The sequence below is a fragment of the Anabrus simplex genome, chromosome 4, assembly GCF_040414725.1.
Source record: "Anabrus simplex isolate iqAnaSimp1 chromosome 4, ASM4041472v1, whole genome shotgun sequence".
Lineage (NCBI taxonomy): Eukaryota > Metazoa > Arthropoda > Insecta > Orthoptera > Tettigoniidae > Anabrus > Anabrus simplex.
Window position 1 is genome coordinate 246,112,637 of NC_090268.1, and position 25,383 is coordinate 246,138,019.

Here is a 25,383-nt window from a genome sequence, read left to right on the forward strand (position 1 = left end):
TGTTTGCCAAATATTTCCTAGAATGTATTTCAGCTGATGACGCAAAATAAGGCGTTGAAACTAGTTCTGATAAAATATATGTTGTAATTTCATCTTAACAACATGTTAATGTACTGAATAAGGTGACCTTGCCGTGGTGGGGAGGCTTGCGTGTCTCAATGATGCAGACAGCCGAACCGCAGGTGCAACCATATCGGATGGGTATCTGTTGAGAGACCAGACTAACGAATGGTTCATCGAAAGGGGAGTAGCAGCCTTTCGGTAGTTGCAAGGGCGGCAGTCTAGATGATTGACTGATACGGCCTTGTAATAATACTCAACATGGCTTAGCTGTGCTGATACTGCTACACGGCTGAAAGCAACGGGAAACTACAGCCGTAACCTACTCCTGAGGACATGCAGCTCTCTCTGTATGAATGATGTACTCAGAGGTGCCAACTATTACGGATTGTCCGTAATAATTACGGATTTCACCTCACGATTACGGAATTACGGTCAAGGGGGAAATTATAACGGAAAAACAGACATCACGAAAAAATAATTTTGAACGGTAAAAATAAAAGGAAAAATTTTCAATACTTTCGAGTCTTTCTCCTAAATCGTCCTCGTTTCAATGCTTGTGAGTTGGCAACGATACTTATTCGATCGTGACTTCCTTTGCTAACCACAAGCGCTGTAAAATTCATTGTGAATGAAGGAGCTTAGGCGCTGCCCTTCTCCACTATAAATCCTTCAGCAATGTCGTATTTGCTGTGTTAAGTGTACCTGGAAAGAAGTAAGGCCTACATTAAGCACATTAGCACTGGAATCGCGTATGGTTCAGAGGACGAAAATGCCATCACAGTGGGAAGGATGCTTCAAGAAAAACTACACTGAAAAGCAGCTGCTGCGTGAGAAACAAGCTACAATTAATGTTTTATCACAGAACTGACAGGTTGTGTGCAAATGTTATTGTGTAATATGGTATACTTTCGAATAGATTGCTAGAAGGAAGGGCAAAGGGGGTGTCATTATCGACAAGGAAGGAGCATGCTTTGGACGACTCGAAATTCTTCTCGGGGGCGGAGGGTGATTACTGATAATCCACTTCAAAGGTTGGCACCTCTGTGTACTGATGATGGCTTCCTCCTGGGTAAAATATTCCAGAGGTAAACTAGTCCCCCATTCGGATCTCCGGGTGGGGACTACACGAGAGGGGGCGATCATCAGGAAGATGGATACTGACATTCTGCGAGTCGGAGCATGGAATGTTAGAAGCTTGAATCGTTGTGGTAGGTTAGAGAATCTGAAAAGGGAGATGGATAGGCTAAAGTTAGATGTAGTTGGTATAAGCTAAGTACGTTGGCCGGAAGAACAAGATTTTTGGTCAGGCGACTACCGAATTATCAACACAAAATCAAACAGCGGAAATGCAGGAGTTGGTTTAATAATGAATAAGAAAATAGGGCAGCGGGTAAGCTACTACGACCAGCATAGTGAAAGAATTATTGTCGTCAAGATAGACACCAAACCAATGCCCACCACAATAGTGCAGGTCTATATGCCTACTAGTTCAGCAGATGATGAAGAAATCGAAAGAATATATGAGGAGATAGATTTAATACAATATGTCAAAGGTGACGAGAATCTAATTGTGATGAAATGAAATGTCGTATGGCTTTTAGTGCCGGGATATCCTAGGACGGGTTCGGCTCGCCAGGTGCAGGTCTTTTTATTTGACTCCCGTAGGCGACCTGCGCGTCATGATGAGGATGAAATGATGATGAAGACAACACATACACCCAGCCCCCCGTGCCACTGGAATTAACCAACTAAGGTTAAAATCCCCAACCCGACCGGGAATCGAACCAGGGACCCTCTGAACCGAAGGCCAGTACGCTGACCGTTCAGCCAACGAGTCGGACATCTAATTGTGATGGGAGACTGGAATGCAGTGGTAGGCCAAGGAAGAGAAGGTAGTACAGTAGGAGAATTTGGATTGGGACAAAGGAACGAAAGAGGAAGTCGCCTGGTTGAATTCTGCACTGATCATAATTTAGTCCTTGCCAATACTTGGTTCAAACACCACAAACGACGGCTGTATACGTGGACGAGACCTGGAGACACTGGAAGGTATCAAATAGACTTCATTGTGATTAGGCAGAGATTCAGAAACCAGGTGTTGGATTGCAAAACTTTCCCAGGAGCAGACGTGGACTCTGACCACAACTTGTTGCTCATGAAATGCCATCTGAAGTTGAAGAAATTGAAGAAAAGAAAGAATGCAAAAAGATGGGATCTAGATAACTTGAAAGAAAAGAGTGTGAGGGATTGTTTCAAGGAACATGTCGCACAAGGACTAAATGAAAAGGCTGAAGGAAACACTATAGAGGAAGAGTGGATAGTCATGAAAAATGAAGTCAGTAGGGCTGCTGAAGAAATGTTAGGAAGGAAGAAAAAATCAACTAAGAATCAGTGGATAACTCAGGAGATACTAGACCTGATTGATGAACGACGAAAATACAAGAATGCTAGAAATGAAGAGGGCAGAAAAGAATACAGGCGATTAAAGAATCAAGTGGATAGAAAGTGCAAGGTAGCTAAGGAAGAATGGCTGAAGGAGAAGTGCAAGGATGTCGAAGGCTGTATGGTCCTGGGAAAGGTAGATGCTGCATACAGGAAAATCAAGGAAACCTTTGGAGAAAGGAAATCTAGGTGTATGAATATTAAGAGCTCAGATGGAAAGCCTCTTCTGGGGAAAGAAGACAAAGCAGAAAGATGGCAGGAGTATATCCAACAGTTGTATCAAGGTAAAGATGTAGATAATTTGGTTCTGGAACAAGAAGAGGCTGTTGATGCTGATGAAAGGGGAGACCCAATTTTGAGGTCAGAGTTTAGCAGAGCTGTGAGTGACCTCAATAGGAACAAGGCACCTGGAATTGATGACATTCCCTCTGAATTACTGACTGCCTTAGGAGAAACCAGCATGGCAAGGTTATTTCATTTAGTGTGCAAGATGTATGAGACCGGAGAAGTCCCATCCGATTTTCGGAAGAATGTCGTTATACCTATTCCCAAGAAAGCCGGTGCTGACAGGTGTGAAAACTACCGCACCATTAGTTTAGTATCTCATGCCTGCAAAATTTTAACATGTATTATTTACAAAAGAATGGAAAAACAAGTTGAAGCTGAGTTGGAAGAAGACCAATTTGGCTTCAGAAGAAATGTAGGAACACGTGAAGCAATCCTGACTTTACATCTGATCTTAGAGGATCGAATCAAGAAGGATAAGCCCACGTACATGGCATTCATAGATCTAGAAAAGGCATTCGATAATGTTGATTGGACCAAGCTATTTATGATTCTGAAGATGATAGGGATCAGATACCGAGAACGAAGAATTATCTACAATCTGTATAAAAATCAGTCTGCAGTGATAAGAATCGAGGGCTTTGAAAAAGAAGCAGCAATCCAGAAAGGAGTGAGGCAATGCAGCAGTTTGTCCCCTCTCCTTTTTAATGTATACATAGAACAGGCAGTAAAAGAAATCAAAGAGAAATTTGGAAAGGGAATCACAATCCAAGGAGAGGAAATCAAAACCTTGAGATTTGCCGATGATATTGTTATTTTATCTGAGACTGCAGAAGATCTCGAGAAGTTGCTGAATGGTATGGATGAAGTCTTGGGTAAGGAGTACAAGATGAAAATAAATAAGTCCAAAAGTAATGGAGTGCAGTCGAACGAAGGCAGGTGATGTAGGAAAGATTAGATTAGGAAATGAAGTCTTAAAGGAAGTAGATGAATATTGTTACTTGGGTAGTAAAATAACTAACGATGGCAGAAGTAAGGAGGACATAAAATGCAGACTAGCACAAGCAAGGAAGAGCTTTCTTAAGAAAAGAAATTTGCTCACTTCAAACACTGATATCGGAATTAGAAAGATGTTTTTGAAGGCTTTCGTGTGGAGCGTGGCATTGTATGGAAGTGAAACATGGACGATAACTAGCTCAGAAAGAAAGGGACTAAAAGCTTTTGAAATGTGGTGTTACAGAAGAATGCTGAAGGTGAGGTGGATTGGTCGAATCACGAATGAAGAGATACTGAATTGAATTGGTGAGAGGAGATCGATTTGGCTAGATGAGAAGAAGAGATAGAATGATAGGACACATCTTGAGACACCCAGGACTTGTTCATTTGGTTTTTGAAGGAAGTGTAGGTGGTAAGAATGGTAGGGGTAGACCAAGGTATGAATATGACAAGCAGATTAGAGCAGATGTAGGATGCAATAGTTACGTAGAAATGAAGAGGTTAGCACAGGATAGGGTGGCATGGAGGGCTGCATCAAACCAGTCTATGGACTGATGACTCAAACAACAACAACAACAACAACAACAACAACAGCAACAACGAATTTTAATAAATTGTAAAACAGCACAACTCAAGGGGATATAATTTGCGATAAACCTAAACTACTGCAATATTTATTTCTTTATTTTTCAATAAAAACATAGATTTCAATGTCCTCTACCTATAAAACATAGTGTTTTTACAACGTGTATATTGTTTACCGTTCCTGTACGTTTTAGGTGGATATCTCCAAACTAAGATTTATTGACATGTGCTGTTTCAGAAAAAAACGATTCAATTGTGGTTGGAAGATCCTCGATACCGAATGATATCTCTTAGAAATGCAGATTATGATGTAACTGGACATGAATTTTTAGTGTCATATAATGTAATGCCTAATTTAGTATTTCTTGCTAACTAGTCATTTATGTAGCATGTAGCATTCGTAGTTATTGGTAGGAAGTTAGACTTTACAGGAGGAATTACAGACATTGCTGGATGCTATGGAATCATCAATTCCAGATCATTCTTATTCTAGATGATATTGGTATTTAGATACTTGTTCATTTAGGTGCAGCAATTTAGAATTCCAGGAGTATGCTGATCCCGTCCTAGAACATGGTTTATTATTTGTTGGAAATGAGCTACGATCTTATCTTTGGATATTCATGATAATGTTATTAATGAATAACACAAGTTGTTAACTAGATTTCATTAAACTAAGCGATAATTTTGTTAGTAATAGAATACCGGAAGACAAGATTTTTGGGCCAACAAAAACAGATATCAACAAATAAATATTTTCATATTTCTTGGCATGTATTGAATAGGATGATGTGGTTAATTAAAGTCCTGATCAATTATTTAAGCCTTCAGCAAATTCATGTTGGTTTTTGATGAATTATTTAAAATATGAAGTTGTTGGGTGCAATAATCGCCAATATGTTTGACCAATTGTATAATGTTATTGCATTTGTTGCGATTGATACAGCAACCAACAAAAGTATAGAGACATTTAATTATTTGAATTTATTACTGTTATATTCAATTTTACTGATCATCCAATCATGTTGTCAAGACTCAATTAATATTATTGGTTATTTTTCATAGAGAAATGAGTTAATTAAATCAAAATAGCCTCCCAAATGAAAATGATCCTCATTGTTCTTATTTGTAGATTAAGATTTAGAATAATTTTGAGTAGTTATAAGAAAATGCATTCTCGTGGTGTCGATTAAGGTTCAACAGTAAACGTTGTAACCTGTGACCATTACTCGTCGAACTTACGTACCCATGAGTGGACTTTCACGGATCTCCGTTGACACCAGCTGAGGCATACACAATTTCATTCGAACCATTAGTCAATGTAACATGTAAGGTCACAGCACCTATACATACGCTTCCACTATTCACTAAAATTTGCATGACCGCCAATTACACTTGCCATCATGTCATCCTTAGCTGACTTCTTTGCTAGATTCAATTTCCTAGTAAGTTCCTACAATCTCTCCTTACTTCGACAGCCACTTCTAACTCTATTTCTTTCCAACCTGCACCTCCTCCTTAGTCTCTGTTATAATATAGTGGATCTTTACCATTCCTTACCACCTGTAAAGGTATAAACCTATTTTCACATTCCTCAACAATTAATTTAAACCCATCCCAGAATCTGTTTACATTTTTACTTACTGTCTTCCATCGATCATAGTTACTTTTTAAAAAACTTCCTCATACCTGTTTTATCAGTCATATGGTACTGCCTAATAGTCCTAATTTTAATACCTTTCTTTCTATTACATTTATTTTTAACCAAGACAAAAACAGCTCTTGATTACTAATGCAATCTATTACTTCGGTTTCTCTATACAGCTCATCTGGTTTTACTAGCACCACATCCAGAATATATTCTCTCTTGTTGGTTCCATCACTTTCTGAATCAGCTGCCCTTCCCATACTTATTTGCCATTTGTTGGTCATGCTTCCTGTCATTCAGTTACCTTCCCAATTGACATTTGGTAAATGGAGATCACCCGCTACAGTCATGTTCCTTTCCATATCATTTCCCATATAGCTGATTATCTTATTAAATAATTCCGAATCAGTGTCAGAGCTACCCTTTCCTGGTCTGTACACTCCAAAGACATCAAGTTGCTTATTGTCTTTAGAGATGAGCTTTACACCTAGAATTTCATGTTTGTCATCTTGAATTTTTTCGTAGCTTACAAATTCTTCTTTCACCAGAATGAATACTCTCCCTCCTACTATTCCTGTCCTATCTCTGCGTCACACATTCCAGTTGCATAGAAGCATTTTCATGGTTTTTACCCGTATTGAACTTAATACTAATTGTTACAATTCTTGTATTATTTCCCACCTAATTCAATACCTAAAAATATTTATTGTCTCTAGAAGGACATTTTATTACAATACAACACTAACACGGACATGTTTCGCTCGTTATATCAAGCATCTTCAGCCTTATTTGAACAAATATCTCAAGTTAAGTCTTTACATTGAACCTTCATATAAATAATTTGTTTATTAAAATTATTTTACACCAATAAAATGTTACCAGTAATTAACTCATAATTAAAAAGAATTAACAAATTAAAATACATAGCTGTGATGGGCTAGACATTGATCACAATTTGCTGATGTCCAAGTCATATTAATGTTCTAAACATCTGTAAGATTTGGCTAAAAATCTTTTTTGTTCCCAGATTTTACTAACACTATTTGGTGCTAAGTTATTTTTCTAAATTTAAATGTCCTATTCGAAATTAATGATGTTACAGGTTTAAATTTGTGATGTTTTTCTTCTTCGTTGTACTTTCGGTTTAGTTGAGAAACCACTACTTTATTAAAAGATTGTGTATTGAATGTTTCTGATTTACTGGAATCATCACTCTAGTAGTCTTCACCGATCCTCACCATGGTTTGAGTCAGCCTATTTTTACACTGATCTGTTTGTTATTGAAGCGTGGTTAAAAGGGACACCAATAGGTGATACTTAGTTGCTGGTGTGTTGTTTTATTGCAACATTTGAGGCTGAATGTGTAACAAAAGAATATTGTAAGTGTGTTGTTTGTAGTTGTTATGAGAAATTCTTGTGGTTGGAATTTCACTTACCCCTTTATTCACTCTTTAGTGCCCAGTTATGCTTTTTGCATTACTGAGACTATTTGTTATCATGTTTCTGCTTCTTGTGTTATATGCATGGGGCGGGTGTGGTGGAGAGCGAGTAGGTGGTGTAGGGGAAGGAACTGTGGACGGAGCAATAAGCACTGGTGTAACCTGAGGAGGGCGAGTAGGGGGCGTAGGGGAAGGGACTGTGGCCAGGATGTTGGATACTGACCTAGCTTGTGGTGGGGGGGTCTCTGTGTTTTCAAGGTGGGATTTGTGTTTGTTAATGTGTTGGGAGGTTTATAATTGAATATTTTGAAGATTTTACTATTTTCTGATTTGAGAACTTGAAGCAATTTTGGCAATTGCTCTATTAACGGGCTTTTTATTTCAAATGCAACATTTAGGTTCTTTTCTTTATTGAAATACTGATTGAAATGAATATAAATGTTCTCATACTCGGTCCTTAAGTTCCCTTTCTCGATCCTTTCCATTATTTTGAGATCCCTGTCTATTGTACTAAATTGGTCTCTTTCATGTGACTGCCCACTGCGGAATATTTATTATGTTTTCATGCGTTACAGTGTTCAATGTATCTTGTAATAAAAGTACGCCCAGTTTGGCCAACATATGAGAAATTACACTGTGTGCATGTTAACCTATATATTCCGGATCCCTGACATTCATCATTTTTTGAATTAACTGTATTATGGTTGAAGAATATATTTTTATTAGTGTTATGTGTGTTGAAGGCTACATGTACATCTCGTTTTTTCAAGGAATTTGTAATTTGGTGAATCGCAGAGGATTGGTGTAGGTGAAAGTTGCATATTTTGATTTTTTAGTCTTTTCTGGAGTAGGATTAGTGGCCAACTTAAGTTTTACTTTGTTAATGATACGATTTACCGTCTCTGTTTTGTAACTATTAGGCAGTGCTAGTTCTTTTATGAATCTAAGTTCTTTCCGTAAGTTAAGAGGAGATAAAGTAAAATTAAATGTTAATCTCGCCAACCTAAATGGAGTTCCCGGTAATAATGGTGGAAAGGAGGGCAATGACCCTCGTCGAAGATGTGCAAAGGAGACCGAAACACCAAGTCAAGTACTTTGACCTAGTTCTTTTTTCTTATTAACCTAAGACAATACAAGGACACTATGAACAAGATGTATTACGTACCCATAACAACTTACGGAGCAGACACTTGGACAATGACAAAGAAGGATGAGAGTCGAATGCAGGCAGCCGAAATGAAGTTCTTGAGGAGTATGATACAGAAGAGTAGAAGAGACAAAATAAGGAATGAGAAAGTCTGAGAAGAAATTGGAGTGGAAAAAATGAATGATAGAATATAGAAGAGCCAACTAAGATGGTTTGGGCACATAAAGCAAATGCGTGACGAAAGAATGCCAAGAAAGATTATGGAAACGCAAATGCAAGGAAAGAGAGGTCGTGGACAACCACAACTGAGATGGAAGGACACAATCCAAATCGGTATTATAGCAAGAAACCTGGACTGGGACACAGTGTTGGAGGAGGAGTGGTGGAAAGACCAAATAATGTCAAGAGGAACCATATTTGCCCCTACCCAGCTACAGTTGGATAAAGGGAAATGGTGATGATGATGATGATGAATACTATGTTAAGCTCACAGTCACTGATATGCTGAACACGAAGGGGTTTGATTGTTACAAAGAAATACCGGTACCTCAAAATATTTTCCTGCTGTACAATGAATTACAGTTTTCACTATTATATGCTTTAGAATCATTCATAATATAACCAGTAAAATGGATATGCTGTGGCTTGTTGTTGCTTGAATTTAAGTGATATGATAACCTCATCAACAATCCAATCATGTTTACCAGGAATAACTTCAGTTTGATTATTAATTTGAAGACATACTGTATAAGGTATCTACTTGTTAATGCATTTACAGTGATGCTGTACTTGGATAGTAGATATCTGTGTCTTCAATAGCGATGAAACCCACTTATTATCATACCTGCCAACTTTTAGAAATCAAAAATAGGAAGATATTTAATTCTTGGACTTCATCATGTATATTGCGCCACAGTCTCGGTGAAAAAGGGACTAGGTAAGAGGCAAACATGTCCACAGTTAGAATGCGAATTGACCATTACATTTAAATCTTAAATTAAGAAAACCGTTTGTTATGTTTTGTGGCCATAACGTAAAGAGAAAATACCAGAAACTGTCACCGACACAACTCTCTGAAATGCATTCAAAACATTAAAATTATGTAGTAAGAATGAATACAAATGCGCTGAAATACACAAAACACATACAAAATAGATCAATATGACTCATACATTATTAACATTCGATTCTGACAGGGAGAAAAGCAAAAAAAAAAAACATGGCCTACAACTCCATCGAAACTAAGCACAGAAACAATTTAACAGCGCAAGAACTACACGTACACAATAAACTCATTCTTTCATCCCGATTAATGGAGTCGCTAGCGCGAGCTAGCTTCTCTTGTTTGTAGGATGATTGCTGTCCTGAATTCCCAGCTGTAACGTACACACGCTGCAGTGGTGAGCGGGAAACACGATACACGAAAGCGACAGATGTCAGACAATACACTCTCGAAATAAACCATCAAATAAACATGCTTCAAAACGAGGTTGCGTAAATTACACAAGCACATAAGAACTTATCCTAGAGGAAGAGTATTGAACGTACTGGAGATATATTGGACAAAAACAGGAAGAAGTAAAAATAAATAGGAAAGTCAGAAAATGAGTTAAAAAAACGGAAATTTTTCGGGTAAATCGGAAGGGTTGGCAGGTATGCATTATTTATAGGGGCTAGCTATCATACTATATTTTCAGAGATGCAATAAACAGGGAAATTCACACAGCATTAAAACATTGTGCAAATTCAAGCTTTAAACTTCTTGAAGTATATAAATATATTACATCTTACTGAATGAATAACAGGAATTTTACTTTTCTTCGTGGAAATTTCATTCCCATCCAAGAAATTTGCAACCCTGTATGTTCGTACATTGCAATACGAAACTTCTAAGAAGTCGGTTTTTTCTAAATGTGTAATTATAGAAAAATAAAACCATGTCTACTAATATCAAGCGCAGTATAAATCAAACCCAAATATTTTTAAAAGGTCCATTCTACTTGCGATTATTGTGTCTTCCTCTTTTAATAAAGTACTCCAATCAACATTTCATTGAATGATGTGAGGAAGCTTCATAGTCACGAGATCAAACGTCACTCCTGTGCTGTACTGAATGAGCTCGCTCTCTCGCTTGACTGTGATGAGCATCTGGTACATAAGCTGCCTACATTTCAGACAAGCAAGCCCGGCTGAACTGGGCTAGCCTCAATGGGCGCCCGGCTGAGCAACTCTGGTCTATAATGAACGGTTCAGAGTTCATGGCTGAATATGTAATGATTTACCTTATTTTAACCACTCAAGCTGGAAACACATCCCACTGGCACAGCAGTCTTTTCTATCGGCTGATGCATGCGAATGTCATGCCAAGCGCTTGTTCCAAAACAGTTTAGCTCAAGTGAAAGCATGCCAGGTCCGAGCACGTCATTTAAGCTTATGTGTGAACCAATTGCAGAATATTTAAATGAACATGGTGATAGTGATATTATAGTATTTGACAGCAGTAGTGAATTTGGCAGTGATGAAAGCGATGAAGATTTTTCACCAGAAAGTAGCCGTGACAATAACGACAAAAGTGATGATGAAAATGGAAGCGTCTTGCTAGTGAAGCATCATCGTACACAAGAAAAGTGGAAGTGGATAAAGTAGACGATTTGTAACCTCCCCCCCCAAATTGCATTTACGGGAAAATGTGGAGTTGTAAACCAGGTACAGTGTGTTTGAGAGTCATTTAAACTGTATTTCGATAATGAGATAACGCATACAATTGCAGACGAAACAAACTGTTATGCCAATGACTTCTTGAATTCAAAGAAAGATGACCAGACACCACGGTTCAGAGTTCATGGCTGAATAAACATGGATTGTGATGGACTTTATGTTTATTTTGGATTACGGATGCTCATGGGAATTATTCAGAAGAATTCCATAAAATCACATTTTAGTAAAAATCCTATTCTTGTCATGCCTATATTCTACAATGTAATGACACAGGACAGGTTTGAACTACAGTAATAAATAGATTTTAACATTTTTATCCTAACGAAGTGTCTATTAGTAGTGTGTTTCTCCTAAAAATTTGGGTTATTTATGTGCAAATGTTGTTGAGATATGAATGTATATTGTACTACAGTAACATAGTTGCTGCTTGGACATTTAAATTACCACCAGTAGTCTGGACAAAGGAAATTTAAATTCCGGCTTGAGGGACTAAATATTAATGCAAGCAAACATAAATTTGAAATGTTAATACCCATACATGCCATGTATGCCCTGTATGTCAAAATACGCAGGAACCCAATGCACCAAAATGCGGTAAAACATGACAAAATTCATGTATTTTCTTCACTACAGATAATTACATTAATCTAAAAAACTACATGCAACTAATGACATTATAAAGAACAAAATGTTTCACCTCAGTTTAACTAACACAAATATAAATTGCATCAATGAAATCTACTTACACAATGGCATTTGTTTATGCACACAACTAATTAAAACTTTGAAGTAAAGAGTATGTTGCTGCACATAATAATTCACCCAAGTTATTTACAATATTGACACCATCGCACGCGACTAATTAAACCTTTGAAGTAAAGAGTATGTTGTTGCACATAATTATATACACCAAAGTTATGTACATTATTTACACCATCACACACACACATCTTCATTCTGATTTAACAGCTAATGTTATGGCTAGCTTTGCTTTTTTTCAGAAAGTCAATAGAATACGTGTTTGAATAACATGCTTCAGAACGTCTGGTCTTCAGATCGGAAATGGCTTCCAGAGTTCCAGTGGTCATCAATGACCTGAACTGTGTCCTGTTCTTCTCAACCAAGCTAAAAATTTGTTCACACTTGGCATTACTATGTGATATGGTAAGAACAGACAGCATGAATCTAGAGATCCTGTCATATTTATCATGTCCATCAGCTTTACAGATATTCAACAACTGTGCCCAATTTGAATAATTTGTAGCTTGGTTACTTACAACAGGATGAGCTGTGTGTTTAATAGAAAAAATTGTTAGCGTAAATTGTATAATACTGTATTATAGGAAAATCTGTACAAATATTCAAGAAGAGAATAAACAGCAATAGAGAAAATAAATGAAGTGTTAGAGGGCATTCGGCCAGTGCAGGTTATTGTAAATAAAATTTTAAAAATGTGTGTGAATAAATTAATTCCATCCCCTGGTCTAAGGAGTTTGGACAGCCAAAGTAGGGGACTGCCTGTAGGGGTGAAGTACAGTGGGGACTTCGAGGGCCCTGGGACCGCTACGGTAGCTGTGAAGGCCCTTCAGGAACTCTGAAAAGTGGTGGCAAAAGGGGCTCTGGTTAAGACGCAGCAGGTCGTTATGCTACTTAGGTTCCAGAATGGGTAAAAAAAAAAAAAAAAGTAAATAAATGCAATGTAAATTTTAATCTTATACCAGTTGTATAGTATCATTTGAAGTAATTCCACATACTGTATATCAGTTGACTATATTTGTAAGTAGTACAGGAGATATTATAAGTAGAATTTTGTAAACAATGTAAATTTATTAAGGATGAGCTGTGTGTTTAATAGAAAAAATTGTTAGCGTAAATTGTATAATATTGTATTATAGGAAAATTTTCTTCTCTTGTTAATTTAATATTCAGTGCTTGACAATAATGTATTTTAGTGTACCATTTGCCACCGAGGTAGACACCTCATTTGCAAATAAAGAGAATTTGATTTGATTTGATTTGATAAGTCATCTATCTGAAGAGCTGCAAACTGGCTTTGGAATTCATTCACAGCATCATCTCTTGTTTCATTTTCTCTATTACATAAAATAACAGAAAACTTCTCCAAAAAGAAATTAACAGAAGAAAACTATGCTTCTTCAATAGCATCAAGTTTAGCAACCTGTGCATATTTTAGCACATCATTCTTGAAAAGGGAACTTGTTAACCATATAGTCACAGGTTGCACAAAAAATAGTTTCTGATTGATGAGAAAAACAGATTTGTCACCATCTTGTAGCACCTTAACCAAGTTTGGGGTTAGAATGCCAATTACCAGTTCTTCATCATCCTTCTGATTCTGGATTGGGTGATACTGGATATCAAGCAATGCAGACCGTTTAACTACACTTGGCTTGATAAACTTGGTGAGGATCTGTTTCAATAGATCCATCATTAATTCAAACAGTACATGGATATGTGGGGAATCACTCTGAAGGACAGTATTGGTATTGATCTTACAAATGATGGGATAGTCACATATAAAAAAGTACAAAATGTTTAGGTTAGAGGAAAAAAACAAACAGCTTTTCTTCATGAGATGTAGTGGGATTCACGTTTCTGAGAACAGGTAAATCACGTTTGGAAGAATATGCCATTCATTTGGCAAAAGATGAGGAGAAGGAGCAGGGATAATCACACACTCTTAATTTGTTTGTTATCATATCTACTGTGTCCTTTGGGAATAGTAAAAAAAGATAAATTGGCAGAAATATTTGGAGCACACACTACCACCTCATTCTTTAAAAAACTGAAAGAAGTAGATCCCACTGATCTAATGATCTGTCAAAACACCTGTCTAGAAATAACCATTTTCAGCACACATGCTTCAACAACTTCTTCATTTCTTTTCCATGCATACTATGACATTTCTGAAGACGTTCTTTTCTTTTGGCACTCCTCTCCAAGTAATAGAAAATATCAACAAGAATCTCATCAATTCTAACTGGTAAAGTTGCAGCAGCTTTTTCAGCAGCCGAGTTAATTATGTGTCGTGGCAGAGTGCCACAGGGGGAATCATACCTGCAACGAATAAGTTACGTGTCGTGGGAGTGAGCAGTAGAGACCAACCAAACTGCTAGAAAGATTTGAGTATTGTAAAGTGCCATCACACTCAGCAATGCATAATAAACTGCAACAAGTAGTGAAGAGAAATTGATCAAAGCTGACTGATAACAGTGTTTGAAATGTGCCAAGTTCGAGTTCTGGATCTGCATTTCTGCTTTAAGTAGTCATCAAGATATCCGAGAACTAGTCATCATCACATCCGAGATGGCTATGGCGTCGCAGAGGGAAGAATCAAGAAAGAAGATGGAAGGAAGAGAAGAAAGAAGACCCTTGAACACAAGCTAAGTATTCACCAAGTTTCTCAATATTTTTTAGCATTTTTAAAGTAACGTGTGTAAAGAGAAATTGAGAAGACAAGGACTTGAGAAAGTCAATCTCAGACTACGAGTTTGTACATATTTGTGAAAAACCAGTCTCTTTGTATAATCTGTGTGCTTGGAAGAATGTTCTGATGTTTTTAAGTAACACAGGTGAAGGGATATTTTTTCTTTTTTTTTTTTTTTTTTTTTTGCTAGTTGTTTTACGTCACACCGACACAGATAGGTCTTACGGCGACGATGGGACAGGAAAGGGCTAGGAGTGGGAAGGAAGCGGCCGTGGCCTGAATTAAGGCACAGCCCCAACATTTGCCTGGTGTGAAAATGGGAAACCATGGAAAACCATTTTCAGGGCTGCCGACAGTGGGGTTCGAACCTACTATCTCCCGAATACTGGATGCTGGCCACACTTAAGCGACTGCAGCTATCGAGCTCGGTAAAGGAGTTATTAGCGAATGGGAAGAATAGTCTTGTCATTCCTTTGTTTAAGCTCCTATAAGCGAACCCAAGTCCCCAGCCTGTCCAGTCCTTAGGATCAAGACAGATCAGATGAATATAAATCAGAGTGATGTATCAAATATTCGCTGGTCATACAGTGTATAATGGCAGCATGCAGAAGCTTGTTCTGGCGCGAATTTTAAAAAGAGGATCTTGGTATATAAAATCGTAAAAAATTATAGTTCATTCATAAAAGTGTCAAACACACTGTCTTTCCGTAAATTTTATGGACAAACCGTAAAAGTTGGCAGGTTTGAATAGCCCACTTTAACCAATTAAAAAAATGAATCAAAGTTGGCAGGAAAGATTGAAACAACTATGTATTCTTTACAGACATGTTCAACAACAAAAAAATCAACACAAGCTATTAATATACAGTAATAAAAATATAGCATTACCCGAACAAGATCAAGGTTTAGTCCAGTAATCTTGAGAGATTCATTGCCAACAGTAACAGTATACTTGTACTCCCCCAAGCTAGCATCATTGGTAGAGAAGCTGTGAAGAAGCTTCGTACGACCCACACCTATCAAAAAATAAAAGTGATAGAAAGGAACTAACAGGCGACAAGTAAAGTCATACATAGAAATGTCATATTTCCTGTCACCAATCAAAATTAAGTGAATATGGACATATTGGAAATACATTAACCTTCCATAAATGACAGATAAAACGGAATTCCATTTACCTTGGGTAAGTCTATTGCTGTCATCAGAGGCACTACTGTTGAGACTGCTGCTCGAACCTCCAATTCGATCCTTATCAGGCTGCTCTAAGCGCACAGGTGATGCATTCCGTCGGATTGTATCTTCAATTAACTGCTTTGCATAACTGAAATAACATAGGTGTTAATGCTAATATAAAGATCATTGCAGTCTTCCAAAAATAACTTATAATCTTATTGAAAAAATATTACTAAAATCTATGAATATATACAACATGTTAGTCAAACACATGTTGAAGATGATGTAATTGTTAAATAGGAGAGCTCAAAATAAATAACACAGCCTGGTAGCCATCTTGTAAACTTTGTAGTACGGCCACTTGTAAATAATGTGACCTGTGGCACTACATCAGTTCATGGTGATAATACAAATTACTAGCTTGTAATGAATAAATACATAATATCTAACATACTTCCCACCAAAAGGCATCTTGCCTTTTCTATTTAACCGTTGGTAAGGGACAGAGCTTGTGAATAGGCCTTTTACATCTGCACAGTCACTACATGTTACGAGGATTGGGGCAAAAGTCATGGCAACTAGTTTTTTCTTGTAGATATGTGAACGGATCACAAACGTGCATGTGTTGTGTGGAAGTTCTGCAGGCATAGTGTGTTTGCAGAACAACAGATGGCTCTGTGATAGCTGGTAGTAGCGCAGCGACAGCTGTGAAATCAGTCAGTTGATGAGTGTTGTGCGAGATGTAAGTAACCCGTGTTGAGCAGCGCGCTTACATCAAAATAGCTGTTCTCCGAGGGAGAAATGTGATGGAATGTCACAGTGAATTAGTGGAAGCCCTTGGGAATAATGCCAAGGACGTGTGTCAACCAGTGATGAGCAACATTCGGGACGACCTGTCAGTGTGCGAACCGACGTGGCACGAGCCATCACCAAGCAGCTCCTGGATGAAGACAGACGATGGACCCTACTGGAATTAGAGAAGGCAAGTGGCATCGAGATACGCACCGTCCACAGGATATTGCATAGTGAGCTGCAACAGCGCAAAATCGCATTGCAGTGGGTATCGCATGCACTGACGGAAGTTTAAAGGTGGGTGCGGTATGCAATATCCTCTGACCACCTTGCACGCTGGCAACAGGACGGCGATCAATTCTTGTCACGAATAATCGCCATCGATGAATTTCATTCTTGATTACAGCCATCTTCCACTGCATTGGAGCATAGCACATCGAAGAGGAAGTGTGACATCTTCTCCGTTCGCCCGTAAGAGAGCTCAAGAGGATGGTGGGACACCCCTTTGGTGGTAGCACAGGCGACTGCGATGTCAACAGAGACCCTTGGCCATTAGCCCGTGTTATACTCGCCTTCAGATGTAGTAATTTTTATTCCTCATTATTGTCGCTGTCAGAGAAGTTTCGACAGTTTGCAGTATTAGTGTATTCATGACTGAGTGGTGTGAGAAGTGTTATGTTTTAAATACCTCGGTCTTTGTCGCTATTATGCTATAAGGCAACGTATATCAGCGCGGGACAAAACTACCATGTCATGCCCTCGTGTTTTGTATCCGGTTGCAGATCTGGATATGACCGATCGTCTTTACGTAGGCATTTCTCTAGGTTCCCTAAAGAGAGTGGTGTTTTACTGAAATGGGAGAAGGCTATCCATAGAAAAGACCGAAAATTAACTCATAACTGTTTCGTCTCCAACATTCATTTTTGCGATGACTTTCTAGTAAAAGTATACTCGTTTACGGTGAATGGTGAAAGAGTAAAGATACCAAGACAGCGCTGGAAATTAAAACCAGGAGCATTTCCTCGCATATTTCCTAATCTAACCAAGTATATTTCTACGGCAGTTAAGAAACGCAACTCACGAATAGGCAATCCACACAAAGAGATTTCTCTAATAAAAGCCCTGAACAGATCGTAAATATCAGTGATAGTGATCAACCTGTATGCTCAGCAGTTGAAGATAGCTCTAATGTCGCAGATGCTAGGAAAACAATTATGCTATTATTATTATTATTGGAAACGCGCACATGCCGTGCAGAATACCATTACATTACATTTACATTACATACACATTACTTTTCTTTGCTATAAGCTACGATGGATTTCTGTCTATTCCTGCATTTTACAATATGGTATCTATCACAAAATTCCAAGCACAACTCACACACACATTCGTTATTTGGTTCGTGAAATAATTTGTTACAGCACACCTTGTGGTGGAAACCATGGATCGCCAACCTCGTCGTCACATGTCGCATATCATGATTAGCTTCCATCCAGGTCCTGCCTTGCATAGCAGATATTGCATAGAAGTCCTCCGGTATGTTGTTTTTCTTCTCATGCAGATCTTGTATAAGCTGTTTGAAGCTGGTACTAGCTGGAAGTATGAGCTCGCATCTCAGATCCTCTATTAGGAATGTCTCCCTGGTAAGCTCATACACTAGCCTCGATCTTGCATTCTGCGGGACTCCTAAAATTCTCTTCAGGTATCTAGCCTTTACTCGCTCCAATTCTTCCAGCTGTCTGTACGTGAGGTATTCTTCCAATAATTCTAGGCCATACGTCAGAACAGGTAGTATCTTTAACCTAAACAGCTCCATAGCTGTGCTAATAGATAGTTGTGTGATGTTCCTGATTTCATTCATAGCTCTAGTGGCCGCGCAATGTGCTATTAAAGAGGAGATTGAAGAATCAGAAACGAAATTTCATTAGAACGCAAAATCAACTCAATGTCACTGAAGCTAAGATACATTTGCTTGAAAAAGACATTTCTGATATAAAATCAAAGAGAAATTTCACTCAGTCAAAACAATTCGGTTCTCTCAGAAAAAAAAAACAGAAAATTATAGTCGATACAATGTTATGAGGGTGTTTAGGGGTTGTAGTAAGGATGTAAAGGAGAGGGCATATAAGTCTCTGGTAAGACCCCAACTAGAGTATGGTTCCAGTGTATGGGACCCTCACCAGGATTACCTGATTCAAGAACTGGACAAAATCCAAAGAAAAGCAGCTCGATTTGTTCTGAGTGATTTCCGACAAAAGAGTAGCGTTACAAAAATGTTGCAATGTTTGGGTTGGGAAGAATTGAGAGAAAGAAGAAGAGCTGCTCGACTAAGTGGTATGTTCCGAGCTGTCAGCGGAGAGATGGCGTGGAATGACATTAGTACACGAATAAGTTTGAAAGGCGTTTATAAAAGTAGGAAAGATCACAATATGAAGATAAAGTTGGAATTCAAGAGGACAAACTGGGGCAAATATTCATTTATAGGAAGGGGAGTTAGGGATTGGAATAAGCAAGGGAGATATTCAATAAATTTCCAATTTCTTTGAAATCATTTCGGAAATGGCTAGGAAAGCAACAGATAGGGAATCTGCCACCTGGGCGACTGCCCTAAATGCAGATCAGTATTGATTGATTGTTTAGAGAGAAAGAAATGTCAAGCGAAAAGTAAAAAAGGAATGAGATATAGTGATGAATTTCTTCTTGATGCACTTCTTTTAAAAATAAAGTTTCTCAAGGGTTATCGGCACTGTTTAAATCATGACTTGCTGCCTTTGCCTTCTGAATCCCACTTGAGAAATTTGGTGAAGGGCCTAAAATGTTCATACGGCATAAATGAGCATGCTACCGCTGCCATAGCAGATTTTTTAAATGGAAAGGAGGAACATGAACGCTTAGGGATGTTGATAATTGACGAGATGAAGTTACGAGAAGAAATTCGCTTTAACTCGGAATCGTTGCAAGTGAATGGGTAAATTTACTGAAGATAAAAGCAAGGGTCAGTTGGCAAGTCATGCTCTGGTTTTTATGTTTGTTCCCTTTCTATATAACTGGATACAACTCATAGCGATATATGCTAGCAGGAACATCACCCCTGGTGATAGAAATGCAAATATTCTCATTCAAGTCATCATACAATTAGAGCAAGTAGGTGTCCGAATCATTGGCTTCACATCGGATGGTAGCCAGTCGAATAAAAAGTTGTGGAAATGCTTAGGAACATCTGGTAACATAAAGAATCTGAAGTGTTATATTTCCAACCCAGCTGACTCAAACATAAAATTATGGGCATTTTCAGACGCGCCACAAATATTTAAATGTGTAAGAAATCATTTTCATGACAAAGGACAGGTTAATTATAATGGCAATATTGTTGATTATTCATTCTAAAGGAAAGTTTACGAATATGACTCGTCTCCTGAATTTTCCGGATTGAAAGTTTGCTACAAACTGACCTCTGCCCACTTGGATCCTAATTGGTTTCAGCGAATGAATGTAAGACTGGCATTTCAATTATTCAGTAGATCAGTCCCTAATGGTATAACATTCTATCGGGGTATTAAAACACAGGGTTTACAAGACAGTAAATAAACGGAAATTTTCACAAGAGATTTAAACTGTCTGATTGATGCATTAAATTCTTCTATTCCCACTCAAGCACTGTATAAAGGATCACAGGCACATGAAACTTTAATTAAATGGCAGAATGTTCTTAGAGATACTCAAAATTCATTCACTTCACAAAGGACATTGGAGTCTAAGATTTACCGTTGAAAGTACCTTAAAAGTGTCTGAATATTTGTGGGAACACAATTATAGCTATGTTTTGACAGGAAAATTTAATCAAGATCCCCTAGAACATCATTTCGGTATCCTGCGGTCACTAAGTTGTGATGATCATCCGTCCACTATTGACTTTCCACATTTACACACGTTGAAGTCTATTTACGTACCGACTAAACTTGCCTTATCTTCTGGCGGAAACTGTGAGTACAGAGCTGAATTTCCATTGACATCTCTTGTTAATCAAATGCGCATTCTTGCAAGAGAAATTGAAAGTAAAAATCGTGCAGCGAAGACACAAGCTGTAGATGAAATCAGGGAAAAATGTGTGAACATCGAAAATGACATTCAAATACCAGACTGGGAAAACAGTTTACCTGAGTTAAGTGGGCAGAATTGTAGCAAAGAGTACTTAGTGTATCATTTAACTGGATACATAGTGAGGAATATTTCAAAAGTGATTCAGTATGATTTATGTCGTCCTTTCCTTTTCGGCAAACCGAATGATAGTGTGCCTGCTTCCCTAACAGTAATTAAAGATTACGGCTCAATGGAAAGAGCCACATATCTCACGGATGCGTCAGAAAGTACTTACAATGTGTTGTTGCGAGTGGAAAATGTTGTTGCGGAAAAGCTATCGTGTATGGATAGTTTATAGGGTGATACTTTCTTCGAGTGCTTGGATAAATTAGATGTTATTAAAGTGAACTCATTGCAGTTGGGGTGCTGTGAAGATCATGTGCTGTGTTTGCTACCAAAACTCGTATTTCACTACTTGAAATGTCGATTCTTCTTCTGCACAAAGGAGATAAGAAGGTTGCTGGTTACTTCGAAGGCAGCAAAATCATTCAGGAAATATTCCAAAGTGTCCAGCAGATGAAATCACTTTCAAACGTAAGTTGCATGCTTGAGTTTCTAAGATTTTGAAGTACTAGTCCCAATAATGCCTCTGTTATCCTCGCGCTCAGTCATCACTGTGGATGGCAGTGCCATCAGTGCAGCGGTCCACGGTAACTCGTAAAAATGCCGCACTTCCTCTTCGATACGCTATGATAGGAGTATGACGTGTTTTGGAGTATATGTGTTTGGTTATCTAGCATATTGCAAAATTGTATCAAGGTGTATTATCATGCATGATTGTGTTTAGTTGGCCTTGTTGGCATGCTATTTAAATTATAACATTATCCAGCGAACTCCTAGTAGTACGCATGATTGACGGGAGCTCTAGACCTCAGTGAGCTCGCCTGCCTGTACTGTGGTGCTATCTGGCAGCATGCATGGAACTGCTTGACTCGTCTTTATCAACCTGTGTGAAACGACAATTTGTCTGTTATTCTGGGGTCGTTGTACAAGAAGTATCAATCCTTGCTGTTGCTGCTGAGCATTTAATTGAAATCTAAGTAGAAGAAGGAGACAGAAGGATGGAATATGACCCAGGTTAATCGTCGTCTGGCGATAGGCCGAATATCTTATTGGATTATTTTCTTAATTATATTCTGCAAAACTGTAAGTAACATATTCAGTCCTTGTTGAACTATTGCTGGGTTGTTTGGAATGTTACATCTAAATTATGTTTGGTGAAATTTATTTATTTTGAGATTGAGAAATTGTATAAGGGAAAAATGAGATTGTGATCTCAGTAAATTTAAGTTGTGAACTTATTCCCAGTATATTTTGGGGCTTTTGTGTAATAGCTACAGAAATAATAATGGTTTGATAACAATTTCAAAATTGTTTTAAATATATATACACACACACTGTATGAGGATGTAATGACAGGTATAACTCGTTAACTGTCTATACTGTTGATTTAAGTCAATGATGGTACAGCTTGTTAGATCTTTAATATAATTTTTTAACTACTTAAATTACACTGAGAACAAAGGTAAATGTATGAATTGAAAATTATTTCTTGTGACTAACTCTGCCTTTTTGGGGGGTCAGCCATTTTCTTTTTCTTGGGTCATATGACCTTGTTGCTATGGTTGCATTTCATAACTGTTTGGTGGGTGTATGCTCTGTTATGGGCTTGACATTTGACATTCGATGATGGATATGATTTGATTTTTTTTATTGGTAATGGATGCTGGTTCTAATTCGTATGACCGAATCTGTGTGTAGTCCCCAGTTTTAATGCTATTGATGTCTTAAAAAATTGCATTTGTTCGGGAGTATTATCTGACTTGTTTGTCTCCTTGATTTTCTAATTTTGGTTATTCATTACTTACGCTTGCTCCTCATGGTACTTATGCTTGGTGACATATCGTTACCCTACTTACTCTTTCAATTACATTGGAGGTAGTCATAATGAAACACTTTTCTGCTCTACTTCGAAATGCAAGGTTTTCTAAGATCATGGATTATAATTATTGTTTACTCCGTTCCTTAATTTATTAATTTCTATTTTCAATAGATATTATCCACTCAGGGATACTGACTTGTGAAAGCAGATTAATATTTAGTTTGATCTTAATGAAACTTAAATGTTTAATGTATCATTTTAATTTGATTTAATCATTTTACTCTTTTTTTAAGGGTTTATCATTGTCTGGAGTTATTTAACTTCCTTCTTATTCATTAAAGTTCGTATTTGTCTTGAATAGTGAAATTATTTCAGTCAGTACATTTGATTTAATTTTACTAATCCACCTGACCTCTGGCCTAGTTTGCTTCAACATTTTATCGCGACTTCTATTGGTACAGTTATGGTAAGTACCCTAAATTTTCTGTTGTAAATTTTTTATTTGGTCCCTGGTCGTGCAAATACTATTGCAGAAAATCCTGGAAATATGCGATAGTGTTTTGGTAGCAGAGAGTGGTTTCGATCCACTGACATGTGGTTGTTTTTCTACATTTGTTTTGAAAGCACTGCTCTGGTTGTTACGACAGTGTTCTTTTGCTTGTCGTGCTTAACTGGTTTGTTGGATGTTCCCTGTTTTCATGAAAGAAGAGAAAGGCACGATTATTTTGGATTCTAGTGTGAATTTTTTGTTTCATGTCGTAATCTGCAGGCTTTCAGGATGAGCAGCTGTCGCTTGGTAGGCGGAAGGTCCATTGGGACTGTAGTTTGGTTTGATTTAGGAGTGATTATGAGATTATAATAATACATATTTCATTTTTGTGACATTTAGCCAAATTGTTGATAGTTCATTCCTTCCCGGATTTTCCGTTTTCCCATGTTGTACGTTTTTTTCCGCGGTCCCTCCAAAAACGGAGAATCGAGGTTCCACTGTAAATAATACCTATCCATCAGGTTATAATAATTTTGAAGAAACAGTTACTGGCATGAAACAGTACCAGTACACTATGTGTACACTATGAACACAATTAGTGTATGATATTGTTCTGTACGAGCTGTGGATTGCATGGGTGAGTGAGAAGTGAGCCTTTTCCACTGGTTGGTATTATGTAGTGCGAGATACGATTCGTAACCTGAGAACTTTATCTTCTTTTACCTTAATGGTTGGTTTGCTGATGCTGTGTTTGTTTATGGTAAAATCCAGTACCGTGGGTTTGATTCAGGTTGATTAAAGGCATGCTGTTGAGGATAGAAAAGATCCTTTTATCCCCTTGTGGGCTAACACATGTTCTGTGGTATTCTAAGGTTGTTGTTATTTGGGTTTGTTGATGTTAATTGGTTTTTATGGCACTCTGGTGGGTGGTTAGGCACCTTTATTATTGAACCTTTGTGTCCTAGTGGAAATGGCAATTATTAATTTAGTATGTATCTGCAACTCATGTAGAATAATATGGTCTTAGTGAATGTAATGGGTGTTTACCTGCATAACCTATTGCCTTCATGTCATCATTAATTTAATTTATGATAATGTAAAGCTCATTTAAGGTTAACCAACCAGTCTATGGTGTTTTTTCACAGTGGAATTTTTAAACATATGTTGATATTGCTGATTTTACATCTTAACGTTCTGTGATTTTGTTGGATAAGTATGGGATTATTTAACAATTTTCAGCCGGTACTGAAGTCATCCTGGTATTTGGTTAGTTAGTGGAGTCACCTCCTTCTTCCTTATGTTGTCGAGTGTCTTCCATTAATCTACCTCATTATCTGCCATTTATATTTTATTCACCTTGGTCTCCTGTGTGATAAGAGGAGGCACCTGTTTAGCTGGAGTGCGACAGGGTGAATCTGTGGATAACACTTATTTTTAGACCGGGCTGTGCCGAGGTCCGTTATGGACAACTGGTTGTGTGTGATGTTGGGTCACTGCTTCATTATGTTCCTGTTGGTCATCTAATTCGAGGTATTTAATAACCTTTATTTTAATTGGGTGTACTATTGTGGAATGAATATTTTAAGTATTTCTGTGAAGTTGGTTGGTAATATGACCTCAGAATTAAGTACCCTCCTGAGTTTCTTCTCCAAACGATTTCTTTTCCGTACTTCCCTTTGTGTTAATGGTGGTGCTGTGAGTTCATTGTTTTACATTCTCAAATTATTATTTGATTGGTGTTTTTAGGGCAGATAGGCTGTTGATGACAGACTAAATGTGCTCCCAACACCTGATAGATCTAGAGGTCTCCCACTGATTCTGTCAAAGTTACCCTAAAGCCATGGGTTTAGCTATTTTCTTAATCCTTGTTACTGGGTGTGTTGTTGTTCTGTTGGTGTGATTATTTTTGATCTTCACTCTTGTTGCTAGGTTACGTGAGGTCATGTATACTAGACAGTGCTCAAGACTAAGTTAAAAATTTATTAAATGATTTTGATTGTGCATTTAAGGGGTTGTGATAATCATAAGCTCACTGATTTGTAGCCTGTGACTCTTATGTTCAAGAGTCTTTTTGTTGATTCTAACCTTGATTACTTCTCTTCTGCTGATATAATGGATACTGGTTTCTATTA

At 37.7% G+C, this 25,383-nt stretch overlaps 1 protein-coding gene across 4 annotated transcripts in view; it reads right to left on the minus strand.

Annotated features, from left to right (window-relative positions):
- The window catches only part of mxt (Eukaryotic translation initiation factor mextil), a 425,214-nt gene that overhangs the window by 167,182 nt on the left and 232,649 nt on the right, over nucleotides 1-25,383 (minus strand). For all 4 annotated transcript variants that reach the window (XM_067145489.2, XM_067145488.2, XM_067145487.2 and 1 more), the window contains 2 exons: nucleotides 15,950-16,092; nucleotides 15,660-15,787 (listed from right to left, as the gene is read on the minus strand). In XM_067145489.2, coding sequence (XP_067001590.1) covers nucleotides 15,660-15,787; nucleotides 15,950-16,092 — 271 coding nt within the window. The remainder of the gene's footprint in view (nucleotides 1-15,659; nucleotides 15,788-15,949; nucleotides 16,093-25,383) is intronic.